General features: G+C 47.9%; 1 protein-coding gene across 6 annotated transcripts in view; it reads right to left on the bottom strand.

The window, feature by feature from the left end:
• LHPP (phospholysine phosphohistidine inorganic pyrophosphate phosphatase) overlaps positions 1–23552 on the bottom strand; it is a 68453-nt gene that overhangs the window by 5220 nt on the left and 39681 nt on the right. Inside the window, exon 7 of one of the 6 annotated variants that reach the window (XR_008205044.1) lies at positions 1653–1781. The exons of 3 other annotated variants lie outside the window; for them this stretch is intronic. Coding sequence is in view for 2 of the 3 variants with exons in the window: in XM_052676870.1 (XP_052532830.1) it covers positions 14756–14840 (85 nt within the window). In the remaining variant the exon portion in view is untranslated. Of the gene's footprint in view, positions 1–1652; positions 1782–14677; positions 14841–18292; positions 20186–23552 lie in introns of those variants that run through there. 2 more of the 6 variants (XM_052676870.1, XM_052676872.1) reach the window with 2 other exon arrangements.

Consider the following 23552-nt stretch of genomic DNA (forward strand, 5'->3'; position numbering starts at 1 on the left):
CCAGCAGCCAGGCTTGCTAAAAAGCACACAAAGCACTGAGTTCTGCAAATCCTTCTAGAAATATTGCACTGAACAGACCCTAAACCGGGATCTCTTTAGACTCCCAATGAGATGCAAACTGTGACCACCTGCACTAAACCCTGGGCCTGTCAGTAAGCCAGGGTGAGCTGCGGGATTGGCAGCTCTGCCACGTGGATGCACCCAGTGCTGCAGTGCAAGCATGGCACAAATGGTTTCAATAACAGCAAGACTCCCTTTCCTCCTCGAAAGTTAAATGCATGTCTGCTGTTTGCTGAGGAAGTTTGAGTGCTGCCCCTGCTCTGCCAAAGCCTCCAGGCTAACAGGGTGTTTGCAAGCACCGTGAGACCCAGCCTGCCTGGATTAATTATTGGTGACCTGCGTGGTTCTGCCAAGTGACCTCACTCCATTCAGTAGAAAATCAATTTAAACGTCCCCAAGAAAGAATTTGGGCACAAACGTGTTCTTTGTGCATACCTACACACAGATGTGCATTTGATGCTGCTGTTGGAGGAGCTCAGTATTACCCGAAGGTGGCAAAGGCTGATTTCAAGGGCTGAACTCACAGCTCAACATCTTACTCTGTTCAGTGGTTTTGAAGATCTTCTTCAAAGAGAATATTTAAGAGAATGTTTCATTGTATTCCTTTAATACATTCTTTGCATAATCCATGTTAAATGTGCAAAGTGACAGCAGTGTGTCTCATCTGATGGCGCTCCCTGAATTGAACTGATGTGGGATACTTCTCAGAACCTGCCACTCCTTTGTAAACTTTGCTACAGTTATTCCAATTAAACAGTTAAATCACCATTTCCCACTGATTACTTGGAACTCTGCAACCTTTGCCACTGGCCCTTACAAAGGCAGGGATTGCATCCAAGTGAGGAAAAAGGCTGAGTGAGCACCACCAAGCTGTGATGTGGGCACACAGTTTCCCAAAGATGCAGCCCACAGCGCTGCAGCAGCTGCCCAAAGGGCTGGAGCACATCAGTGGTTCTGCTTTGGGCCTTCCTTAGCACCAAGAGGAACAGTGAGCCTTGTGCTGGGTGCCCGCAGCCTCTGAATCACTGCACAGGGCCCATGTGGGGAGCAAAGTGTACAGAAAACAATGTGATCCTATGTAGGAAGGGGTCCTGGCATTTGGACAGGACGTGTTGGGGAGTGTGGGGCTGAAGGTGTCAAACCACATCTATCTGTGTTTGTGCTTAAGAATGGATTAGGGAAAGCACGCTAAGCCAGCAGTGTTAGTGTAAGGATTAAATCCCCAGCACTGCTGGCTCCCAGCCCTCTGCAGGTTTCCACCTACTTCCTTCCAGCTCCCAGTCCTGCTCCTCCTTCAGGTCAGACCAAACTTGCTTCAGTTCTTAGATATCAAAGCAATAAACGGCCACTTTTAATACAAAGGAAAACACAAGCAAGAGCAGCAGCTTTGAGGCTGCTTCACCTTCTTGGTCTCAAAGATTTTGCATTCATCCACTGAAACTATTCTCTTCCCTTCGCATCACCTTCAGGTGAAGACTAATCCTCTGGAGAACTAAAGAAAGACCCACAGTAGGGGTTTTAGCCATGCAGGAGTTGCTTCTGTAACCTAACCTGCCTTGAAATGAAGTTTATTTACACAGCGAGCTCCATACCTTTGAGAAAAGCTGCTGCTTAAAATACTTCAAAGCGTGGCTTTGTGCTGGAGGTGGAGCAGCCCAGAAGGCTGCACTCTGCACAGACTGCTGAATTCTCACAAGGCATCTGAGGGTGGAGATATTTGTCTATGAAATAGAAAAAAAATAAAGTAAAACAACCCTCAATCCTTTTCAAACAGCATCCAGGACAGCACAGAGAAATCCGTGCAAGGCAGATCAATCCTTCGTGCTGTTTTTTCCCAGTCAGCATTAAGCAGCAGCTTGAAATGCAGGCTTAGTTTGTGTGGTATGTGGGCATAAATGTGAAATAAAGGTGTTTCTGAAGCAGACCACTCAAGCCCTCATGTGGAAAGGACTTTCTAGATCATAACGAGAGAGTCTTCATCTTCATTAAGTAAAACATTAAAGGAAATGTTTTAACTTAAAGCCCTATACATTAATGCTTGGCAGTGTAAGGGGTTTAATTGCCTGTTGCTTTCCCACCATAAATTATGGCCTGCAGCTAATGGGAAACCTTCCCCCAGCTCTGTTGGTGCACCTCGCTCCCATTTCATGCCTTCACTCTGGATGGAAGCAGAAGGGCACCATGGAGTTGTCCAGAGTTCATAGAAATGGGAAAGTTTGGAGAAGGCAACAAGAATTTAAGCATCTCAGAGTAGCTCATTACACAGGCAGTGCTCTGCACGCTTTGTAGTTGTGTCCATGTGAATGGAATAACTGGCTGGTATGGATTAAAGATGCCCCATAGTGACCCAGCATTACACATTCAGACAGCAGGTAGCCATTGCCACTCTTTGTTTGCCACTAAACAATGCCCACATCAAATACACGTGGCTGTATCTATCTATCTATGTACATATATATGTCATTTCTCCTTATTATTGCTTGCACTAAGTGACCCCAAACTGCCTGTGCAACTCTGTCTAGCATCTCCTGTGAGGTCAAGAAAAGCAGCACCAGTATGAAGGAGGTCCTGAGTGCCCCTGCAGGGCTGATCCATCCCCATTGGGACCACTTGTCAGAGTGCCAGTGCTCACACCCGGGGTCACCAAGGCCCTTCCTCTGCTCCTGGTAGCAGCCAGCATGAGGGCCCAGAGCCATCACTGCCCCAAGAACGTGCTCAGCCTGGACACTGAGCTCCCTCTTGGCTGTGACACCTGGCACCCCAAACAGAAAGAGGTCAGAAGATTCATAGAGTTCTATAACCATAGGCTTGTAGGATGGCTTGGGTTGGAAGGGACCTCAAAGATCATCCTGTTCCAACCCCCTGCTGTGGGCACAGCTGCCGACCACTAAATCAGGCACCAGCTCAGGCTGCCCCATCCAGCCTGGCCTTTGGCACCTCCAGGGATGGGGCAACCACAACTTCTCTGGGCTTCCACTCACACTGTCTAATTAATTGGTACCTTTGCAGATGTCTTCTAGGGCCAGAAGGGAGACACAGATCACCCAGCCTGACCTCCTACCTGCTGCATGCCATGAACATCACCTGGTAACCCCTCTGTGGAGTCCCACAATACGTGCTTGGCCAGCAGTCCTCTTTCCACAAAGAAAGAACCTATCAGCAGTTAGAGATTTTACCATTGCCCTTGGCAGTGTGTGCTGATGCTAAAGCCCTGCCAATATTTGTACCTCATTTCTAAGTTCTTTCGCTACCACCTCCAGTTGCCGGCTGCGCTTTGCCTTTCTCCACTGGATTAAGGATCCCTCCCATTCCCTGCTTCTTCTCCCCATGACAGTGCTTAGCCACTGTAATCAAATCCCCATCTTCTTTATAACAAACTAAACAGATTGAGAGTCTCAAAGGGAAGGCATTTCCTCTGACCTTACAGTCACATCTGTGTCTCCCTTCTACGTCCCCTTGTGCTTTCTAATTCCTTTTAAATATCACTGCTGAGAAGAGCATCACGTGCCCCCACAACACAAACCTGACATCCAAGGAACGTGTTTTCCTTCCCACCCCTCAAATTCCAGCCCTGACTCCTAGCAAATTCCACCAGCCAGCTTCATTGCTCTATAAAATCAGACGTGAAATCCTTTCATGGGCCATAGGAAAGAGAAAATCTCAAAGAAGAGCACTAATGTGACCCAGGCGAAGCTGCAAAAACCCAGTGGGAAGAAAAAGTGCTGATGGCCCAGGCATACTTCTGCTGCAAAACCTAACAAAATATTGATTCAGCTTCCAAAAAGGAGGCTAAGATCCATGGGCTCTGCAGATCTCTAAACCTGCACGTCTCCCAGCTGCCACCCACACGACCCTTTGCTTCCATTGTGCTGCAAGGAGTCATTTTCAGACTTACAGAGAGCTGCATCTGAAGTAAAAACAAAGTAAAGGCATCTATATCTTAAAACAACCCTCTGAAGTCACCAGGTGAATGAGCTGAGATTTCCCTGATATTTAGGAGGCCGCTACGTTGCTGTTGGCTCTTCTACACATAAGCATTTTTCTCTGCTCTGCACCTAACTACAGCACTTTTCCTACCAAACCTCTCTTCTATTCTCCTTTTCGCCCAATTTAACATCTCTAAAATAAACTCTGGGCTGATGTGGACGTCAGGCTTTCATAATTATCCTGCTTTCAGCATAGAGACACTATACGCCATTTCTCCTTCGGTATTGCTTTGCCACAGCCCTGTACTCGGGGCCACACTTTTGATATGGACTCTCATGTGATTTGGTTAGTAGTGACATAGGCTTGATGACTCATTAATATTAGTAATAAATAAAGCCAAGTAAAGGTCTCCCATTGGCATTGCCAGGGGAACTGTGGCTCCTCTGCTGTCCTTCACAGCATGCAGCGCCAGCAAGGTGAAGAAGGATTATTTACAGGAGAAAAAAATTGGTTGGCTGGAGACCAGTTCAATATGAGCCAATTTTAAAATCTTGGAGAACAAGAGGCAAAAAGGCCTGAAGTAAAAACAGGCAGAGAGCAGCTCTCTCTGTAGTGCCACCGGTCTTAACGCCGGTTATACAACGTGTGGGCAAGTCTGCAAAATTAAAATTACAAAGTGTAACTATGGATTAATTGCTAGAGGGAATCCATAAACTCTGACTTTGGAAGACATCTGCCTGGATCCTGGCTCCGGGGGCTCCAATAGTTTTCTAACTCTGCTTAGTTGTTTCTCTGGTCTCCATCAAACCCATGCTTTGATGAAGGTCCTACTGCCATGGCAGTAGAGGAAGAACTTTCCATCCAGCCCTTAACTACTTACAGTTCTTAAAGCTGTCTCAGCCTCAGTCACTGGAATCTGATTTTAAATCAGATTTTTTTTCAGGCAGTTGAATGGGCTGCCCAGGGAGGTGGTGGAGTCAGCGACCATGGAGGTGTTCAGGAACGTCTGGATTTTGTGTTGAGGGTTGTGGTTTAGTGAGAGCTGTTGCTGATAGGTGGATGGTTGGACTGGATGATCTTGTAGGTCTTTTCCAACCTTGTGTTTCTATGATTCTGTGAAATCTGCAGCCTCTGCTTGCATCCTATGGCAGTTTTTACAGGTCAGCACACCAACCCCAGATTAGGACTTGTGGTGCTTTCGCAGCTAACCCAATGAGCAATGCTCAGAGAATATTCGAGATGTGGAAATTACAAGAAAACAAATAACATGAGGAAGGACCTGCAAAATGTTTAGTCAACATTTATGCAGAATATCATAGAATCATGAGAGCTGTTTGAGTTGGAAGGGACCCTTAACAGTCATCTGGCCCAAACGACTCCACAATGAAGAGGGACACCCACAGTGTCACAGACAGACAGTCCACCCATCAAATCCATACCTTTTCAGTTTGGAGAGAAGGATGTCACACAAACCACATCAAAGGCTTCCCTGAAGTCCAGACAGATGACATCAGTGGCTCTTCCCTTGCCCACTGATGCAGTTACACCATCATAAAAAGCAACAAGGTTGGTCAGGCAACACCTGCCCTTGGAGTACGCCAGGGTTGTTACGTAATTAGCAGCAGACAGTAATAAATACTATGGTGAAACCGTGCTGATTTCCCCACTCTGCTGAGGACAACGTGCTGATATAGCCAAGCCTTCAATCAATACTAATGCAATCATGGAGTGCTGCTGCAGCACAGGGCAGCAGAGGTGACACCATTCTTAGACAAGTGCAACGCCTCTGCAAAAAGCAGGCCCCAATTACACTATCCCTAATTAGCTTTCCAGTGGTAATTTGATTTTATTTTTTTCATTTCCTATTGTATCAAACCACTGCTATGTTCCACTCTGAAAGTACTCCAGGGATTAGCAGAATGGTTGCAGTGCAAACTGAGCCCCAAACCTGTGACAGGTGACAGACTCATGAGAACTTGCTCTGCTGGGAAAAACCCAGCAGTGGTTTGGAGTGCAGATGGAGCCCCTGGGAAACTCTGATGTCAAAGCAAGGGCAACTGCACCCACACATGGAATGCCAGGGTGGCTCTAGGAGCTGTTTGTAGGAGGCTCCTATGTTCACACTGCTGTTTTTTTAGTTTGTACATGAGAGAAGTAAAGGATTTTTTAATGCACAGGGCTCCTGGTGTGCTGAATTCAGTACCACCTGCACAGACATATTCCCTCTTCATCGACATGATTATGCTGCCTACCCAGTAGGCATTACTACTTATTACTTCCCAGGAGGAATAAGAGGCTGTTTAAGCTGATGATTGCAGAGTGCTGATGCCCAGCAGTGCTGGCAGCAACTTCACTGAATCATAAAGGTTGGATCACCAAGTTCAGCGGGTGACACAACACCACCATACCCACTGTCCCTATGTGGGACAACAGGGCCAGTTGCTTGAATGGGGAAAAAGTTACCAATGGAAGGCAGGCAGGAGAGCAAGGAAACATTCGGACCTCGATTTCCCCAGCCTAAGTCTGGGAGATGCTACATAGGTCTAAATCCAAAGGAAGCCTGGAGCCCGAGGCAGCCTCCTCCCAGCCCCCATTCCAAAGCACAGCTTGAAACTAAGTCACAACGACTGTTTGCAGCATTAAAGCTCTGTGGCAAGAAACGATAGCTGCTTCCCACAAATCTGGGCAAGATAAACATCTTTGTTACAAAGCATGAGCCTCTCCAGTTTTATTGACCGAGATAGAAAGCATCAGATAATGGGAACTGCTGAACCCAGCCTCTGATTAGCAATTAAACACTCAGAGAGGGGCAAGCCTCTGGGCAACAATGCCCTCCCCATTGATTCATATAAAACCTTCTCACATAAATTAGCTATCCCCATGATTTTAATGCTTCACTATGCCCTTGACAAAGGAGTCCTCACAGGGCTGCGCTCAGCAATCGGCTCCAGCCTGGCCCTTTGGAAACCTGGCTGGGATCCAGGGCCGTGGATGCTGCTGTCCCACTGGAAGTGGGATGCAGGAGCAGAAGGGGCTCCTCGCCCCGCCGGCCTCCTGGTGGCTGTGGGATGGGGTTGCTGTGCCTGGATGTAATGTAATGCACGAAGCACAAAGCGGGGAGCCGTCCCATCAGATTGATTTGCACACACAAACAGCAAACACACCCTGGTTTGCAAGAGCAAGGAGCGTGCACAGCCCGTGCATGGCCGCCCTGCAGCTCGCACTGCTTTTGTGCACCTCGGGCCGGGTTCCAGCCTGGCTCGGCCAGCACCGACCTCAGCGATCTGTTTTGAGATTTGCACGGGCTGATGGAAGCGAGATGTGAGCGGGGCATTTTCTACGTGAAAGGTATTATATAAAAGCAAACTGCTATTCACGTCAGCAGCCCATCTCCCTAATTAAAAGCTGAAAGGATCCGAGCTCGGCCTGAGGAACGATCAATCCTGCCAGACACAATGTACCCGGGAGACGTTTGCAGAACACAACTGACGCTGCTGAGGGCTTTGTTTCCCTGAACCTACTTCCAACCAGTGTAAAAGCTGCGACTGGAAAGTCCTGGTCCTTGGAGGGAGCGCTGGTTTTTATCAGATGGTAATGATGAGTACATCATGAAATCATTTAATAGTTCTCATTAAATGCATTGCTGGAGAGCAGGCTTGATTTACGGACGGTATGCCAGGGGTATAAATAAGCTGCGCTCCGCTTGTAACACAGCTGGTCAAGAAAATTAATGTTTTGTTTTCCATAACCTTTGTGCTCTCCCTTCCTCTGCTACTATGGCAAAGCTCGAGGCGTGTAACTCGATCGTTCCCTGAAAGACAACACAGGTCCCCAGGCCTCAGCCCAGCAGTGGAAAGGCTCCCACATGGAGCTGCATTCCAGCCCCGAACACGTGGACGCTTCCTCACTGCAAAACAAAACCCCAAACTACTTCCAGGCAGTCTTGCTTCTTTTGCACTTGTGCTGGGAATGCTCCCAGCAAGCCCAGCTCAGATACTGATAACACCCAGCATTGCTGCGCCGAATGCATTTCCACCTTCAAAAATACAGTCACTCTTTTTCTTTTTTCCTCTTTCTTTTCATTTCTTTCTTTTTGCCCAGGGAATGGGACAAAACCCATTCCAACCAGATGACCATCCATCTTCAGATCAGATGAGAGGAAACATGAGGCAGTTGCGGTGCAGGACGGTGGCCAGAGACACTTTTAATGCTTACACTAACTGTGGCACCTAATCCTAAGCAAACACTTCATCAGTTGCATAATGTTTTTTCAAAAGCCCTTTTACTCCCAGCACAAGGCACCCACTGTGCGTGCGACACGGGGCAGGAGAGCTGAGCTCTCGAGGCAGACACACACGGCTGAGGCTTAGCAGAGAGTCGATTTCAGCAAGGACAGAGGGAAGGGCTTTGCAATCATATGGTTCACATCTGGAATTTACAGGCCTGATAATTTTATAACCCTCTCCTTACGGTTTTCCAGCAGAGCAATATCCCCCCTCGCTTCCCAGCCTAAGCCTTGTTTCATTGCATTCTGCAGCAGTTGCTGCATCTCTCCAGCTCAGAACTCCATGGAGGGGCTGCAGAGGACACATCCATGCTGACCTTGGTGGCACAAACCAGGACTTTGCACACCAAATGTTGCTCTGCCAGCAACTGGGGAAGGCCAGCAGGACAGCTTGCTGCTTGCTCACAGCAAACGGGGCCAGATGATCTTTAAAGGTCCCTTCCAACTCAAACGTTTGCATGATTCTATGATGAGTCCTTTTAAATCTCACCCAGAGTCCTTTCTGGTTGCTTTTGTGGCACATATGAACTATTCTTCATAAAAGCCACTTTCTAAAGACAATTTTAGTATTTCTTTTCTGGTTGAAACCAAGAAACCTCTTACTCAACCAACCATTTCTCAGAAGCACTGAATAACTTAGGCAGTAATGTCACCACATGAAGACATTCAGAAACAAGGAGTCAAAACACCGAGGTGGCAGAGAACACAACAACATGAAAACCACCTCTAACCATGACAGGAAACATGGGAAAGATCAGTCTCATTTAAGACAGGGATCTGTGTGCTTGTGCACATTTATTAGCAAATAATCCGTTGCTATGATTGCTAAGATTTGTTAATGATGGCTTCAGCGTTGCCAGCCTCTCCCACCCAATGTGAAGGTGCTTGGTGAAGGATGTCCTTCATGGTGACACAGGTCACTGCTGTGAGCATATTCCAGGCTCTACCTTTGTGCAGGGGCTCACAATCTGCCTAGAAGCAATCCTAGCCATAGGGCTTAGTTTAGCCATGCATTTGAAATCTTAAACCCAAAGAAATGCAGAGCGTTTCCTCTGGAGGCCATACAGCTCTCTTGGAAATCACCATCGAGTTTGAAATGTTTGGAAGTAATCGCTAATGCCCCCAAAAATTGGGACTGAGGAAAAACCTCCCCAGGTTGGAGAGCAGTGTCAGCCATCGCAAAGCAATGAGACTGAAGGGGAGAACAGCTGCTGGAGGGTCAGCCCTGGCCCCCCTGGGGAGGGAGCAGCCACCTGGGGAATGCAGGGTGAGGACACAGCAACTTCAGTAATGGCTTTGCCCATCCTGTATGGGCCAGTTCTGGGCCCTGCTTTCTGTGGAGAACTTCCTTTGACTGCAGTAGGAACTGATCCCAGGAGGCCGACCGCAGCATTTGTTTCCCTGTGTGCAGTGCCTTGTGCCTAAACAAAGGAGGGAGGAAAAGACCTCTTCGGCAATCGCCACAGAAATGATCTTGACCTTTTAACACCAAAGCCAAGAATAAAACTGATGAAACCCCTAGAGCTGATCTCTACCTCATTACTGTATTTATGCCAGATTAAGCTTGGAAACTTGGCTTGTTTGCTGATATGCAAAGATGTCCTCTGCACAAAGCTTCCACTGAATGTATGCAAGGAGCCAATGGCAGGGCCTCTGCTGAGTTCCTCCTGGCACAGCAAGCCTTGTGCCTGCAGCTCTACACCCTACACACTAAGTGCTCCTGCTCTGATAGCAGCCACAGCAGTCCCAAGACTGACGCTGCAAGGAAAGCCCAAAGGCTTACCTTTAGCATCCACATTCAGTGATGTCTCTGTCACCCTGCACAAACCAGTTACTCACCAGTTATTGCAAGTGCAACATGTATGAACAGAGCCAAACCACCCAGCCTTCAGACACCTGAAGACCTGTGAATGAGAAGCAGTGCACTGAGGAATGCAAGCACTCAGTGTTACCCAATCACACCCCAGGTCCCTTTTTCCCACCTGCACACCATTAGGCATTCTGAAGCCTTGGGGTCACAATCACACGGAGCACTCTCCTTCCTCCAGGCTCCTGTGCAAACTGCAGGACCTCCAACTAACCATGAACAAATGCTTGGAAATTCCAAGGGACGTGGTGGCTCTGGCTGACAGCAGATGCCCACCGTGTGCTCAAACAGGCCAGCCTCTGCTTGACCTAACGTGTGAGCCATGAGCATCCGCCCCAGAAAGAGTTAAAACAAAGAGTTCTGCTAATACTTAAGCGTTACAAATCTTCCCTGTTAAAATAAATTATTCAGGAGATGTCATCCTCCCATCAGCACCATCTGAGCTACGTCTTTAATAGTTCTGTGCACTGAACACTTTCTGTCGTACTGTCAGTGATACCATGGCTGCAAGATGAAGAAGGGGGGAATGTGTGCATGCACGCTATCAAACATGAAAGACAAAGCTGCTTCTTCTTAATTGCTACGAAAATCACCCAGCCCAAGGCAGAGGGGAGATTCACATTGTCCACTGCATGTCAGAGGAGTAAAACAAGCAGAAATAACACGCAGACTTCAGGAACAGCAGTAACCTCTGCTTTCTCACCTGATGGATAATTCAGCCACCCCCTACACTGCATTTCCTTCTTTTGCCTCCAGATGTTAAAATAACCACCTATCTGCCCACATTATCACTTACTTGTCCATGTGACGTGCAAAATGCAGGAAGGAAATGTCACCAAACATTCAAAAGCAAATGTGAGCCTAACATAGGAGAACATAGGAGAACTCTTCTCCCAGGTGGTAGGACGAGAGGTAGTGGCCCTAAGTTGCATGTGGGGAGGTTCAGGTTGGGTATTAGGAACAATTTCTTCTCTGAAAAAGTGATGAGGTATTGGCACAGGCTGGGAGAGGTGGTGGGGTCACCATCCCTGGAGGTGTTCCAGAGTTGTGGGGATGTGGCACTGAGAGACGTGGGCAGTGGGCACGGTGGGGGTGGGCTGGGGTTGGGGATCTTAGAGATCTTCTCCAGCTCTCATGGTTCTATCATTACCACAACATTGCCTGATGTCAGTGCCTGCAATGCCCAGAATGCCCAGGCAGCTGCAGGTTATGGAAAAAGCAGACTCTTTCAGTTCAATCCTGGCACCACACTCAGAGGTAAAGAGCAGCAAGAGACATGAATGCACTTGGCACTGCTTGTCAGCACACCCTCCATTCACCAGGCACCTCAGCGGGACCTGAAAGCATTCTGCTGAGTACAAAAATGCTGTGGGCAGTTACAAGTGCTCAATGACTGAATAGCCAGCAAAGAAAAGCTGTACATGTCCAGGCTGGAATGAAGAAAGTTCAATTGCAAATATGCTAAAATATTCCTTGCAGAAGTCGTGCCCCCTGTGGAGTGACAGAACGAGCATTTGCCAACACTGTGCTTTCTGAGACCAAAGCATGCTGCCAAAAGAGAACAGGGTGAAGCCACCAAACAAGGAGAGCAGAAAGGACACCAAAGCCTGAATGTACAAACAGCCTAAAATCTCAGAGATGAGAACAGTCTCTGCTGTGTGAAAAAGAGAACAGCCACACTCCACAGTAAAGCCAGAGCTCCATCACTTTGCCAAGGCTTCTGATTTATGCCTGTGTCCCCAGCTGTTAAACAGGTTAACTCCCCTCACCTATGGCAGATAGGTTTCATATGTTGGTGCTCCGTGTCTCATCTGCTGCTAATGCACTCGTTTCCTAAATTTGGATGCAAGGAGGACGAGTTGGCCCTGTGCTCACACATAAGGGATGGTCAGCATCCTGGAGAGAAGCCATCCAACGGCAATCTATCATCCAGACCAGATGGCAGAGGATACAAGTGTAGGCTTAAAGTCAGCTATTGTGTGATGCACCTACAGGAGAACATTTGGAGAAATAAGGTTGACAAGGAAAACAGGAAGCCTGAGCTTGTTTGCCCAAGGACAGCGATTATAATAGGGCCTATCTTTATAACATACAATGGACATTCAAGCAAGGCTGTCACGTGCCACGAGGAGGAACATCTGGAGAAATATCTCTGTTTGGATACCTGGGAGGGTGAGGAATCCCCATCCCATCCAACGCGAGGTGAACGGTACAGGAGCAGAGCAGGGGTGGATGTGAGCACAGGGAGGGCCAGCTGCTATTTCTGGCTGCGGTGCTGCCGGAGGTACTGGGGAGGTCACTTCCTTCTGTGCCTCTTTCTTGCTCAGTGGAAAAATAGTTTGTCATCTGACATTGGAGAAATAAACACTGATCTTTTCCAGAAGTGCTGTGCAAGTGGATCAGCGCTGAGATCCACCATGAAGAAGGAATTCTAGATCAGACTTGGTATTACTATCACCATGGTTATGGTAACACCAACAACAGTTTTACATGAGGCTTTTCCGAGGATAAAACTAGATATTGTAGGATCATAAAATGCCCCAAGCTGGAAGGGACCCATGACGATCACTGAGCCACCATAGAGCTGATACCTTCATGGAAAGCACATTTCTGACCATACGTGCAAGAAAACTGGGCAGGAGCACGGCCTGGAGGCTGGGGGGGATCAGTGACGTGGGGATCACTGCTGCTGGGTGTTCTAGCATGGGAGCTGTGGCCATGTGTCCACATGGAGAAGCGTTGAAGATGGATGTCACCTCTCGGGCATGTTGGGAGCTGTGTGCCAGTGGCAGCTCAGCTCAGGTGCTCGGGGTCACTTATCCCCAGTTTGGGCTTTGGGTGAAAGGTCAGCTGTACTGGGTCCTGAGTCCAGAGGCAAATTTCCTCCTGTCATCTGCACAATCCTAATACGATAGACACAAGGAGCAGCCACTGGTCCTGCTGTTATTAGTATCAGCGTCTTATAAATTCCCCTTGCCAGCTATTCTATGAGAAGGCCGAAATGTCACAGGATTAAACCTCACAGGAAGCCTAGTAATGTAAAAATAGCACTTTGCAGAAAAACAAATGTGAAATCTGATGCCACCCTGAAGCACAGTTTGGGGAAGAAATGCTTCTCACATCCCTCTGCCCAAAGATCTGGGAAGGGTGGCACAGCACTCTGTGCACACGGGGGGAGGTTCAGGTTGGGTGATGGGAGCAATTTGTTCTCAGAAAGAGTTGTGATGCACTGGCATTCCTGGAGGTGTTCCAGAGCCACAGAGATGTGGCACTGAGGGATGTGGGCAGTGGGCATAGTGAGGATGGGCTGGGGTTGGTGATTTTAGAGGTCTTTTTCCAACCTTAATGATTCTGGGATTGTAACTTGGTCATCAGAGGCAAAAATCAAGAAACCCAATCTTAGTGCAGCAGCTAAGGCCCAAAAAACACAGCGACCTTATGAATATTTAAGACAAAGCAATTTGTTTTGCTTGGAAACACAGCCTGGCAGTGTCCACAGTGAGAATGCATGACCTCTAATGTGGAACATGTGTTTGGGGAGAATAACAAAGCACCTGAGCTGGAAAGTCAGGCGGGTTGATCCTCCTCCCCTCTCCTGGCACTTTCTGGTTTATGACATTATGGGGGTCAGAGCACAACCAAACAGGTGGGCTGGGAAGCTGAGTGCATCCTCCTGCAACCCATCTCCAAAAATCCAACGGCAGAAGCAAAAAAAGACGGGTGGGAAAAGAGCCGGCAGCAGTGGAAGCAGCAGCAGAGTTCTTACACAGAGCAAAGCTGGGAACGGGTCCAAGATTCACTTACTGCCAGACCAAAGCCACCTGCACGACCATTTCCTAACAGTGCAGCACAGCACGTGGCACGAGGCGTGAGGTGTGCAGATAGGCTGGGAATCCTGCTGTCAGTCAAGCTGGCCAGCACACAGGGACGGTTTAAGGCAACTGGAGCCCTCCGCTCGTTGACTGTGTGAATTAGAGGTGGATCGTTTGCTGTGAACATGCTGATCAATATCTCCCAGCTGCCAGTTTAATCAGGATTAAGCCAGCAGCTATTAATTCTGCTCTTTTCCGACAACATTTAGCCGCCGTGTGAAAGCGTTTCCTCTATCACAAACAAATCGACCTTGATAGCATCTATCCAGACATTTTAAAGGGACTGAGAAAAAAAAAAAGAAGAAGAAAACTCCAAATGCAAACGCTAACAATAGAGGCCAAGACTAATAATCTGGCTTTAATTAGAAGTCATGTTTTCCAGCAAGCTGGGAGGAGGAAGCGCTCCGGCTGCCAGCAGCTCAGCCCCACACCACAGGCGCCCGGCTCTCGCTCTGAGCACACACGTGTGCTTGCTGCAAGCACTGCACCTTGCAAAGCCACCTCTGAGCTCCTGGCGTGTGCAGCAATGCAGCCAGCAGCAGAGGTATCAGCATCCCAGGACAGGTTTGGTTCCTCGGGCACTTTCACAGTCCCTGAGCATCCGTCCCTCTTGGCAAAGTGAAGGATATATTTTAACATTCCAGCTTGCCGTGCGTTTTGGCTCACCTGGAAGCTATGAAGATGTATACACACATAAACTGCTTTGCTTCTGACATGCATCCACATTCGGGAGCAGTGGCAGTCCTACCCCGTGCAGGTATGCATACCAATGCCCCAAAATAATGCAGCGGAACTCAGGGATGAAAGCACACAAAACATGCCTGCAGACCTATGAACAAAACAAACGATGACAGGGAGCAGAACAGCAGCTCTGAGAGGCAGCTGTTTCATCCCCTTTGTCCTCAAGAGTCTTAATCTCAATTATGGAGTGACTCATGGAGGAAGAGGGCACATCCTAGGACAGGGGGACCTGGCTCCCAGCTCCATGAAAGCCCTTTCTCTCAGCTATTCTGCCCATGGCACGGGCACCAGACGTTCTCTGAAGAAGGGATAACAGAGGGGCTGGGCTTTCCTTCCAAGCTTCCTCTGAAATCACTCTTGGCAGAGAGTCCCCAGCCTGCTGAAAGAGCATGGGAATGTGCATGGCAAGAGTCGTGTCCAGGTTGGACCTCATTGGGGTTTTCTAAGCCATCTGGGCTCTGATTTAGCTTTCCAGATAAGCTGCAAGTGAAAAGCCAGCTCCTAACTGAAGGGCTCAGTTTGGAGTTGTTGGCAGGGGAATGGCTGCAGGACGTGCTCACTGAGCTCTACCCTTGCCAGATAGGGTTAAGGGCAGCAGAGAAAGGCTTTTGCCACCACTGCTGTGTGAGAAGGACAGCTCTCTCACTCCTTTCCTATTCCCCAGATCCACAATTCCACTGCCTCTTCCAGCTGGAAAACTTCTGCTCCTATTTCCCATCTGCTGGAAAAGGAGTGAGAGACCTTGTGCAGGCAGAGCTCAAGCAGCTAATGCATTTCCCAGTGCCGGGTTACACAACCCTCCCCCTAGCAAGCACAGCAGGATGATGCTTGAAAGGAGGTTGCCCTCCATCAGTCCCCAAACACCCAATCCCAGCTGGAATACATTCCCCACCATCATGCCTTGCAAACATCATCTGCTGAGAATCCCTCATCGTTTACAGGGCTCCAAAGTTTGGACACCTCTCTTCCCCTTCTCCACGTGGACCTGGAGAGGCCCTTGGAGAAGGGATAAATGCTGACCACCGTTTGCCAGCTGGTGTGGATTCTGCCCTCTGGATGACGTCAGCTGAGGCAGCTGTTCTTCCCCAGGAAGACATGACTGTGGGGGGCACGTCTCTGCGAGAAGTCTTTTAAGAGGAAACAAACAGGGAAACCTCAAAAGTGTTTGAGCACAGAGTTCTGCTTCCTTCCACTCCAGTCTGTACAAACCATCTATTAATTGCAAAGCGACATCCGGCTCTGACTGATGGATTGGGTGACACTCAAGCCTCCACCCTCCCAGCTTAAGGCAGGAACTGCGTTGATATAAATTAAACTGAAGAGCCATTGTTCAAATCAGAGCAAATTAAGCTGTATTTGGGCCAGAAAGGGGCGATTTGAAGGAGGCTGACATGTAGCAGGGTTGGTTCAGATAGCACCGAAGGGCAAACAAACACGGAGAGAAAAGCCATCAGTGCCAGGTGGGACTGCAGCTCCCATTACTCTCCCAGGACTGGATGTAATCCAGGTGACAGCAGTTACCCAGCAGTGCCCCTGGGAATCAGCAGAGGAATGTTAAAATAATACTTTGCTTTCCTTCTTTAAAGATCTTACAGAGCTTTGCAAACATCAGGGAACAAAACCTCTTGGCGCTCCCGTGCTGCAGTCTAAACTGGGTGGGAGAAGCTCTCAGGCAGGTTAGAAGTCCCAACCACTCTTCCATTTGTTTTTCTGATGGGAAACTGAGGCCCCAAGGGAGGCAAGCCAATGTTTCATGATTTGAATGCCTGATGTTGGGCAACTCATCCGCGCGAAGAAGCCGTTCACAATGTTCAATATACACTTTTAAATCAGATTAAAGCATCACAAGTTTGATCCCCTTCCAGACAGCTCGGTTGGCCGTGTTATGTTTCAACACTTGGATTTTTCCCACAAAAAAACAAGGCTGGTATATATTGCAGAAATGAGACCACGTGCCCACGAGTGCTCACACACGCATGGCTTTGAAAATGGCAACACCAAATAAGTACTTCCCACAAAAACAAAAATTCCCTTTGAATCATTAAAGCTGCTACACAAAATACATACTTACTACTGCATAATTAAAAAAGCCTCTGCAACTTTAATGCATGTTGCCCTTGATCATGGGGAAAGCAAGAAAGAACAAAATCATTAGGAGCTAAATTATTCCAGTAGCCTATTATCATAGTGTAATCTTATTAAAGAAAATTCATGCTGGTATAGCCTCTTATCTTCTCCACTTACAGAAGAGCCATGTGGTGTATTTCTGAGTGCACAGAGATAATAAAATTATGGTGAATTATGCAGTCTGCATAAGGAAGAAGCATAATTCTGTCCCTTCGAGGAGGGATGCTAATTTTTCTCAGGGAGGCCAAAGCAGCACTACCCAGTCACTAAGTATGAAGGGACTATTTGTTATTATCTGTGGAGAAGCAATTCTGGAAGAGATCTAGGGGCTTCCCCCTGTGAAAGGGATCATCTTGCTGTCACAGCTCAGCCAAAAGCCACAGCTGTTCTGTGACCCCTACCAGGCCACTCGGTGTGGGTGTCAGTGCCCACCCAGCACAGGGGCTGCTGTGTCACCACACCGCAGCACTGCTGCTGTTCTCTCCCAGGTGAGCTCACGTCATGCAGCCTACCCCAAGCATGGCCACTAAAGCCCTTCTGTGTTGTGGTGCAGCACTGGGAGAGCTCTTTCTTTGTGAGCATCCCTGGAGCAGACAGATCCCGCTTGGCTGATGACACTAATTGAATTCAGAGTGCTAATTAGAAGGGAGGATGATGGCTGCTGCTCCAGCTGTCCCGTGGTTCACTGACTAGCTGAGGCTGTCCCATGAGCTTCTGCTGTGCTATGCCAGGATGCCACAGCAGAGCAGGATGTGAAATCATAGAACCACAGAATCCTTCAGATTGGAAAACACCTCTCAGATGCCCAGCCACCCCCACCATGCCCAGTGCCCACGTCCCTCAGTGCCACATCTCTATGGGTCTGGAACATCACCAGGGACAGTGATCCCAATACTCCCTGGGCAGCTGTGCCAGGGCCTCACTGCTCTTTCAGAGAATAAATTGTTCCTAATACCCAACCTGAATCTTCCCTCATGAGGCCGTGACCTCTCATTCTATCACTGTGAAGCAAAAGCTCACCCGCCCTCACTCAACCTCCCTTCAGGTAGTTGTAGGAAGCCGTAAGGTCTCCCCCGAGCATCCTCCAGCTCCACTTTCCATTGAGAAACCACTGCACCCATCTGTCTGGAGTTTGCCATCGTGGTCTCGACGAGAGCAGCAGGATGCTCATCCAGCCCATCCAGCTCCGCCAGCTGCCCTGAGGGAGGATGGGCAATATCAGGAAGCTCTCTGTGCTTTGGTGCCTTTGGTGCAGCTGCTGTCTTTTCCAGCTAGCTCTTGTAAACAGAGTTTAACTGGTCAGAAGCCAAGGACACACAGTACATTCCCTGCAAATGGATTCCAGTACACCAGCAGTGGAAGGGAAGAAAGCCCCACTTCCCACATTACCTGCTGTGAAGGACAGATACGCAATTAAAAGTTTTTTGTAAATGTTAATTACAGTAGACTTACTTAGCTAATGACCAATTGATCTCCTGATTGTATTAGGCTTATACGTGTAATGAACTCAACTGAAGTATGGATTACAATCTTGTTCTAATTAAAACAAAAATGTGTAACATTCATCAGCCATCAAAAAGAGATTTAATGGTTGTTTGGGGTCCAATAGTTGAAAATATGTATGTGTTGTCTAAGCCCACAGCACTTAATTTGCTTCTTCATCCAAGTAGATTTGTGTTACCATGATGCATCCAGATAAGATTTCCTTGTGCACTCAAAACCAGGCAGAATATAGATCCACATTGTGACTTCCATGCTCCATCACTCGCTCCCCTGCTTTTGGATTCAAAGTGTGGAGAGGAAAAGTCATTGTTACCTTGCAACAAAGTGAGCAAACACCACACACTGCTACCAGCAGCCACGGGGAAAAGCTGCTGAGTGCTTGTGCTTCAGTGGGAGACAGGTAAAGCTGGTCAGGGAACAAGGCAGAGCTCCAGAGACCACAGGGCTGGAATGCTGCAGTCCTGCAGGACCTGCGCCGGTGCTCGCATTGCCGAAAGGAGGAACTGACCTACTTTAATCAAAGTTTTTAAAGCCAAGTGAAGAGGGGATTGGAAACAGGACATTATCCCTGGAAAGATCTGGAGTTAATTTCTTCCACTCTTTTGGCAGCACCTGTTTCTGTGCTTCTCTAAGTCAAAGTACACAGTTTTTTCCCTTTCCCTGGATGCTGCTCCAGGCAGGGAAATGCTATTTGTTATAGGTGATGTCTCCACTCAGTTCCTACTAGAAGTGACACGTTTACAAAGTCAAAAAGCCTGAGGCTTCTCCAGCTATCAAACGACTCTTTTAATGATTGTGATCCCTTTTCTCCCAGGGATGCTCAGAAGGGTACTTACGAGGGGAAATACAAACTTATCTCTAACAGGAATCCCAAAACCACAGGGCAGACTTGGACAGCTCAAGCACTTGGGCAGCCTGACACAGACAGGCTGGTGCCCCATTTATTTAACTTGGTGTCAGGGTTTGCTATTAGAGAAACAGCCCAACTGATTTCGTTGTTCCCCCAGCCCTCAAAAGAAACCCCATGAGGCACAGGGCTGGATGGAGCTCTCCAGGCTGCCTTTCCCATAGCTGCAAGGAGAATCCAGCAATATGCAGCTCCTGTCTGGTCTTCTGCAAAGCAGCTCTGAAGAGTGGTGGAGGTGCTCTGTAAGAGCAGCAGTTGCTCAAAGGCATGGTTGAGGAGGAGAATGTGTGAGTTCAGGAAGAGCTTGTGGTTATGATTCAGGGTGCTGTGAACTAGCATACGGGATGATACTTAGACCAGTTTGAACTGAAGGCTTCCTGTCATCAAAATACCTCATTTGGGTCCTGCTTGAAACAAGCCAAGCTCTCAACACGTGCACTTAGTGCCATGGCTGGCTCTTGGATACATCACCAGGATGGTGCTGGTGAAAATTTGCCCACCCAAGGCATCCCAGTCTGTGTCACTCAAACCCACCTGCCTGCATTTTGTCCCTGCCTATGCCTCTAGATCCTGACACAGCAACTTGTTAACATTTGTTCTTTGGAAAAAACACTGTCCAGCTCTCTCAACCCAAGCTACCACCTGGGAATGGAGTTGGGGGTCAGCAGAGCCTTTCTCAACCTGCCACCACCTTCCTGCTGCTGAGCCCCGCCACCAGCATCGCCCCATCATCAAGATACTTCAGTTCCAGACTAATCTCACTCCTGATTGCTTAACAGGCTGCTCTTGGCAAAACCAACCTCATTACAGAGCTTTCCTTGAGCACTGGCTGTGTTCACCAGGTTAGAAATTTATCTGGTATATCAAGTCCTCCATTATGCATACATCAGTGTGCCCTATATTAATAGAAGGAGGAAAGCTTATGTTAGAATATAGAAGTTGATCTAAAAATCCTTCTTGCTTGACTTGCAAGTCCATGGCAGGACTATACAAGACAGACAGAGAGAGTTGGAGCCTACTGGGAGCTGCACTTGTCACCTCTGGGAGGTGTAATACCCAGTGAGCAGGGCTGAGAGTAGGTAGCACCGAGGGGAATTCTGCAGGGAGTAAACCTAATTACGGTCCTATTAAGCTGGCAAGAGCTGGAGGGATAGAAAACAATGTAGGGTGAACACACGAGTGTAAGATAACATCGCTCACATTGGCAGCCCCAGAAAGGAGAGAGCCTGCAGCCAGAAGTGGCCATGTCCATGCAACCCAACACTCTGAACACTCATTGTAAACAATGAGCAGACTAAGGAGATGACCTGGTCAAATTCAAGGCCAGAGAACCATGTCTGAAATGACAGGACTTCAGGGCAACAATAACCAGAAATGGAAGGGTCCAAAAAACAAACAAACAAAAAAAGCCAGTGGTTCCATCAGATGGACACAGGTCTGTAATGTCCCCGCGCAGAGCTCTTTGATTTTGGAATGCAATTGTCCAGGGCAGAGTAATAGGCACCAGTGGGAAGTACTTGTCAACAGGGGATACATTAACTTATGGCTAGGGTGCATTTATGTGCACAGAAATATCACTGAATGACTCTGGTGAGAACTAGGAAGGTTCACAGTTGCACGACCTTAGGTGCACATCGCAGCAAAACAAGCTGAATAGGAATGATACGATTCACTGAGAAAACAGAGCTATAAGTCCCTCTAAAATCTGCAGGTTTTGCTCCTGAGGTTTCTGTGCATTAAATCGCATTAGCAACAGGATTTACATGTTGAGAGGAGGTAAAGCAGGGTTAAGAAAAAGATAACACAGATGCTGCTTCCCCAGCCCCAGCTAATTTTCATGCAGTTCTGGTTTGAGATAAAGAGCCTTCCATCCGGGTTCGTATGAGAGCAGCAATGTGGGGTATTCATAAGGGCCGTAATGCGCTGCTCGGGCAGCTAAAGCCTCTGCTTCTGAGCAGGCATCCTCACTGAGCACAGCAGGGTGCCAGGACGTGTTGTTCAACAGCTCTGCTGCCGGACAATCTCCTCCCTGAGACCTTTCCCAGCTCAAGCTTTGGGGCAGAGGATGGGACAAAATGATCCAGTGAAGCCCCGATTCGCTAATTGCATTTTGTACTAATGGTGGATTACACAGACAGCTAACCAGAAGCAAATGAGTTTATTCTGTAGGATGGCTATCTCAAGGAGTTGGGCTGAACACTGAACCACGCATCTCGGCACATCTCTCCTTTTTCAGCAAGATCCTTGAGCTTGTCCTTCTGTTAGGGGATGAGATTTCAGCTTTGTTAAAGATGAGTGCATGCTTACTCATAGAATCATAGAATCACAGAACCATAGAATGGCTTGGAAGGGACCTCAGGGATCATGAAGCTCCAACCCCCTGCTGCATGCAAGGCTACCAACCTCCATGTCTAATACCAGACCAGGTTGCCCAGGGCCCCATCCAACCTGGCCTTGAACACCTCCAGGGATGGACGGGGCATCCATCCTCTCTGCCTCTCTGGGCAGCCTGTTTTTAGGTGATTCACTGAAAACAGATGAGCTGAAAACTATCTTCAAGTGTTGAACAGAAGTCACCATGGGTGGCTGTTCTCACAGCCCCAGAAATGAGATGCTAAAAATGACAAAAAAGAAACAAAGCAAAGGAACTTCACTTTGGCTGAGATAACTCAACCCAGGCACATGCACGCACCAAATAAAGCAAGTACAGCTCTCTGAAAAGCTAAAACAAGCTCCTCTTTCCCAAGAGTGTCAAGTATGACCATCTGCAAAACAGCAATGTGAACGGATGTTTCTTTTACTATTTCATCATTTTAAAGTGGCTTTTTTTTCTTTTTTTTTCAATGAAACACGCAGGTGAATCTTGCTCAAAAGCCAGACCTAACTAATAGATGCAATGAGCCCAGTCAACCCATGGGACCACAGTTCAACCCTTTTGTGAGCCAAACAGAGGACTCGTGCTGCCCTCACACAAGCCCTTTTGGCCTTTCTGTTCATATATTTCCGAGCAATGTGGAAACCAGACAAGGATAACTCAAAAGGGAGCTGCTGTTGGATGGCTTCCCTGTGGCTTTCACAGAGATTGGGCTCCTTTTAGCTTTTCCCACCAGGCAGATGTTGCCCTGTGCCCAGACAAAGCTCCCACCCCAGTGATGGAGAGGCTCCCCTGCCTGGAGCCATCCCCAGGCTCTCTGAAAACCAGAATGCAGGATTTTGTTGCATGACTATAAATGGCGAATTGCAAAGGCCAAGAAAGATTATTTATTTATTCTTTCATTCCTTAGTGCACGCAAAGCCAAATTCTCCCTGTCTTATGGGACTGCATGTGAGAGCTGATGCACATGGACTGGCTGCTGGGGCAGGATCCTCAGGTGCTGCAAAGTGGATGTTGGTTTCCTGTGCAAAGAAACCTTCCCAAAGCTGCACATGATGTGCAAATATCTTCGGGACAGAAGGTTCACCACGGTACAGCAGCACTCTGAAAACATGCTCATAGGATCACAGGATTATAGAATTGCTCAGGTTGGAAAAGACTTAAAGATCATCAAATCCATCCACGAGGAGGTCATCTGACCCCTGTGAACAAAAAACCCACTAATGCTGATACTTCGAGTACCTGACAAATCTTATTCTATCATGCTATAAAACGTCATATGGGAATATCCTTTTTATCTCCCACTGAAGCTTTTTTCTCAGTTTTCCAGCTCTTATAACACTTGAATGGTCCTGGGCTCTCTGATCTGTTCTTGGGAACCATCATGTTGTGTTTTTTCCTCCAACTTACTTCATTTGGCCATCCCTGTTTCTTCCCATGCCTCTTCCCAGTGCCTCTTCCTCGAGTTCTGCTCAAGGAAATAGGATACATGGCAAACTTTAATAAAGTGAGTGGCACCTCTTGCCATTTTTCCCCATGAAGAAAATGCTCCTGCCTGACCCTGCAGCCCTGGGTGACTCTGGGCAGCACGTTGGTACCCTTTATCATCTCAAAATCCCCAGGAGACTTTAATCCTGTTTTCAGATCTAATCCACTAAACATATGTATCATCCCTACCCAGATGTTTTGTTTTGTTTTTCTCCAGTAAAGCTCTGTGTCAATTCTCTCTCTGTTAGACAATACTTTTTTTCATCAGCTTTGCTCAGATCCTATCAAAACTGCCCAAGACAGACAAACCCTCTGTGCTCCAGCATGACTGCATGTAGGCTTGACAAATCACCCCTGGAAACACACCAAAAAAATGACAGTTTGTTTTCTTCTGAGCCACA

This window comes from Tympanuchus pallidicinctus, unplaced genomic scaffold, assembly GCF_026119805.1.
Source record: "Tympanuchus pallidicinctus isolate F22 unplaced genomic scaffold, pur_lepc_1.0 scaffold16, whole genome shotgun sequence".
Lineage (NCBI taxonomy): Eukaryota > Metazoa > Chordata > Aves > Galliformes > Phasianidae > Tympanuchus > Tympanuchus pallidicinctus.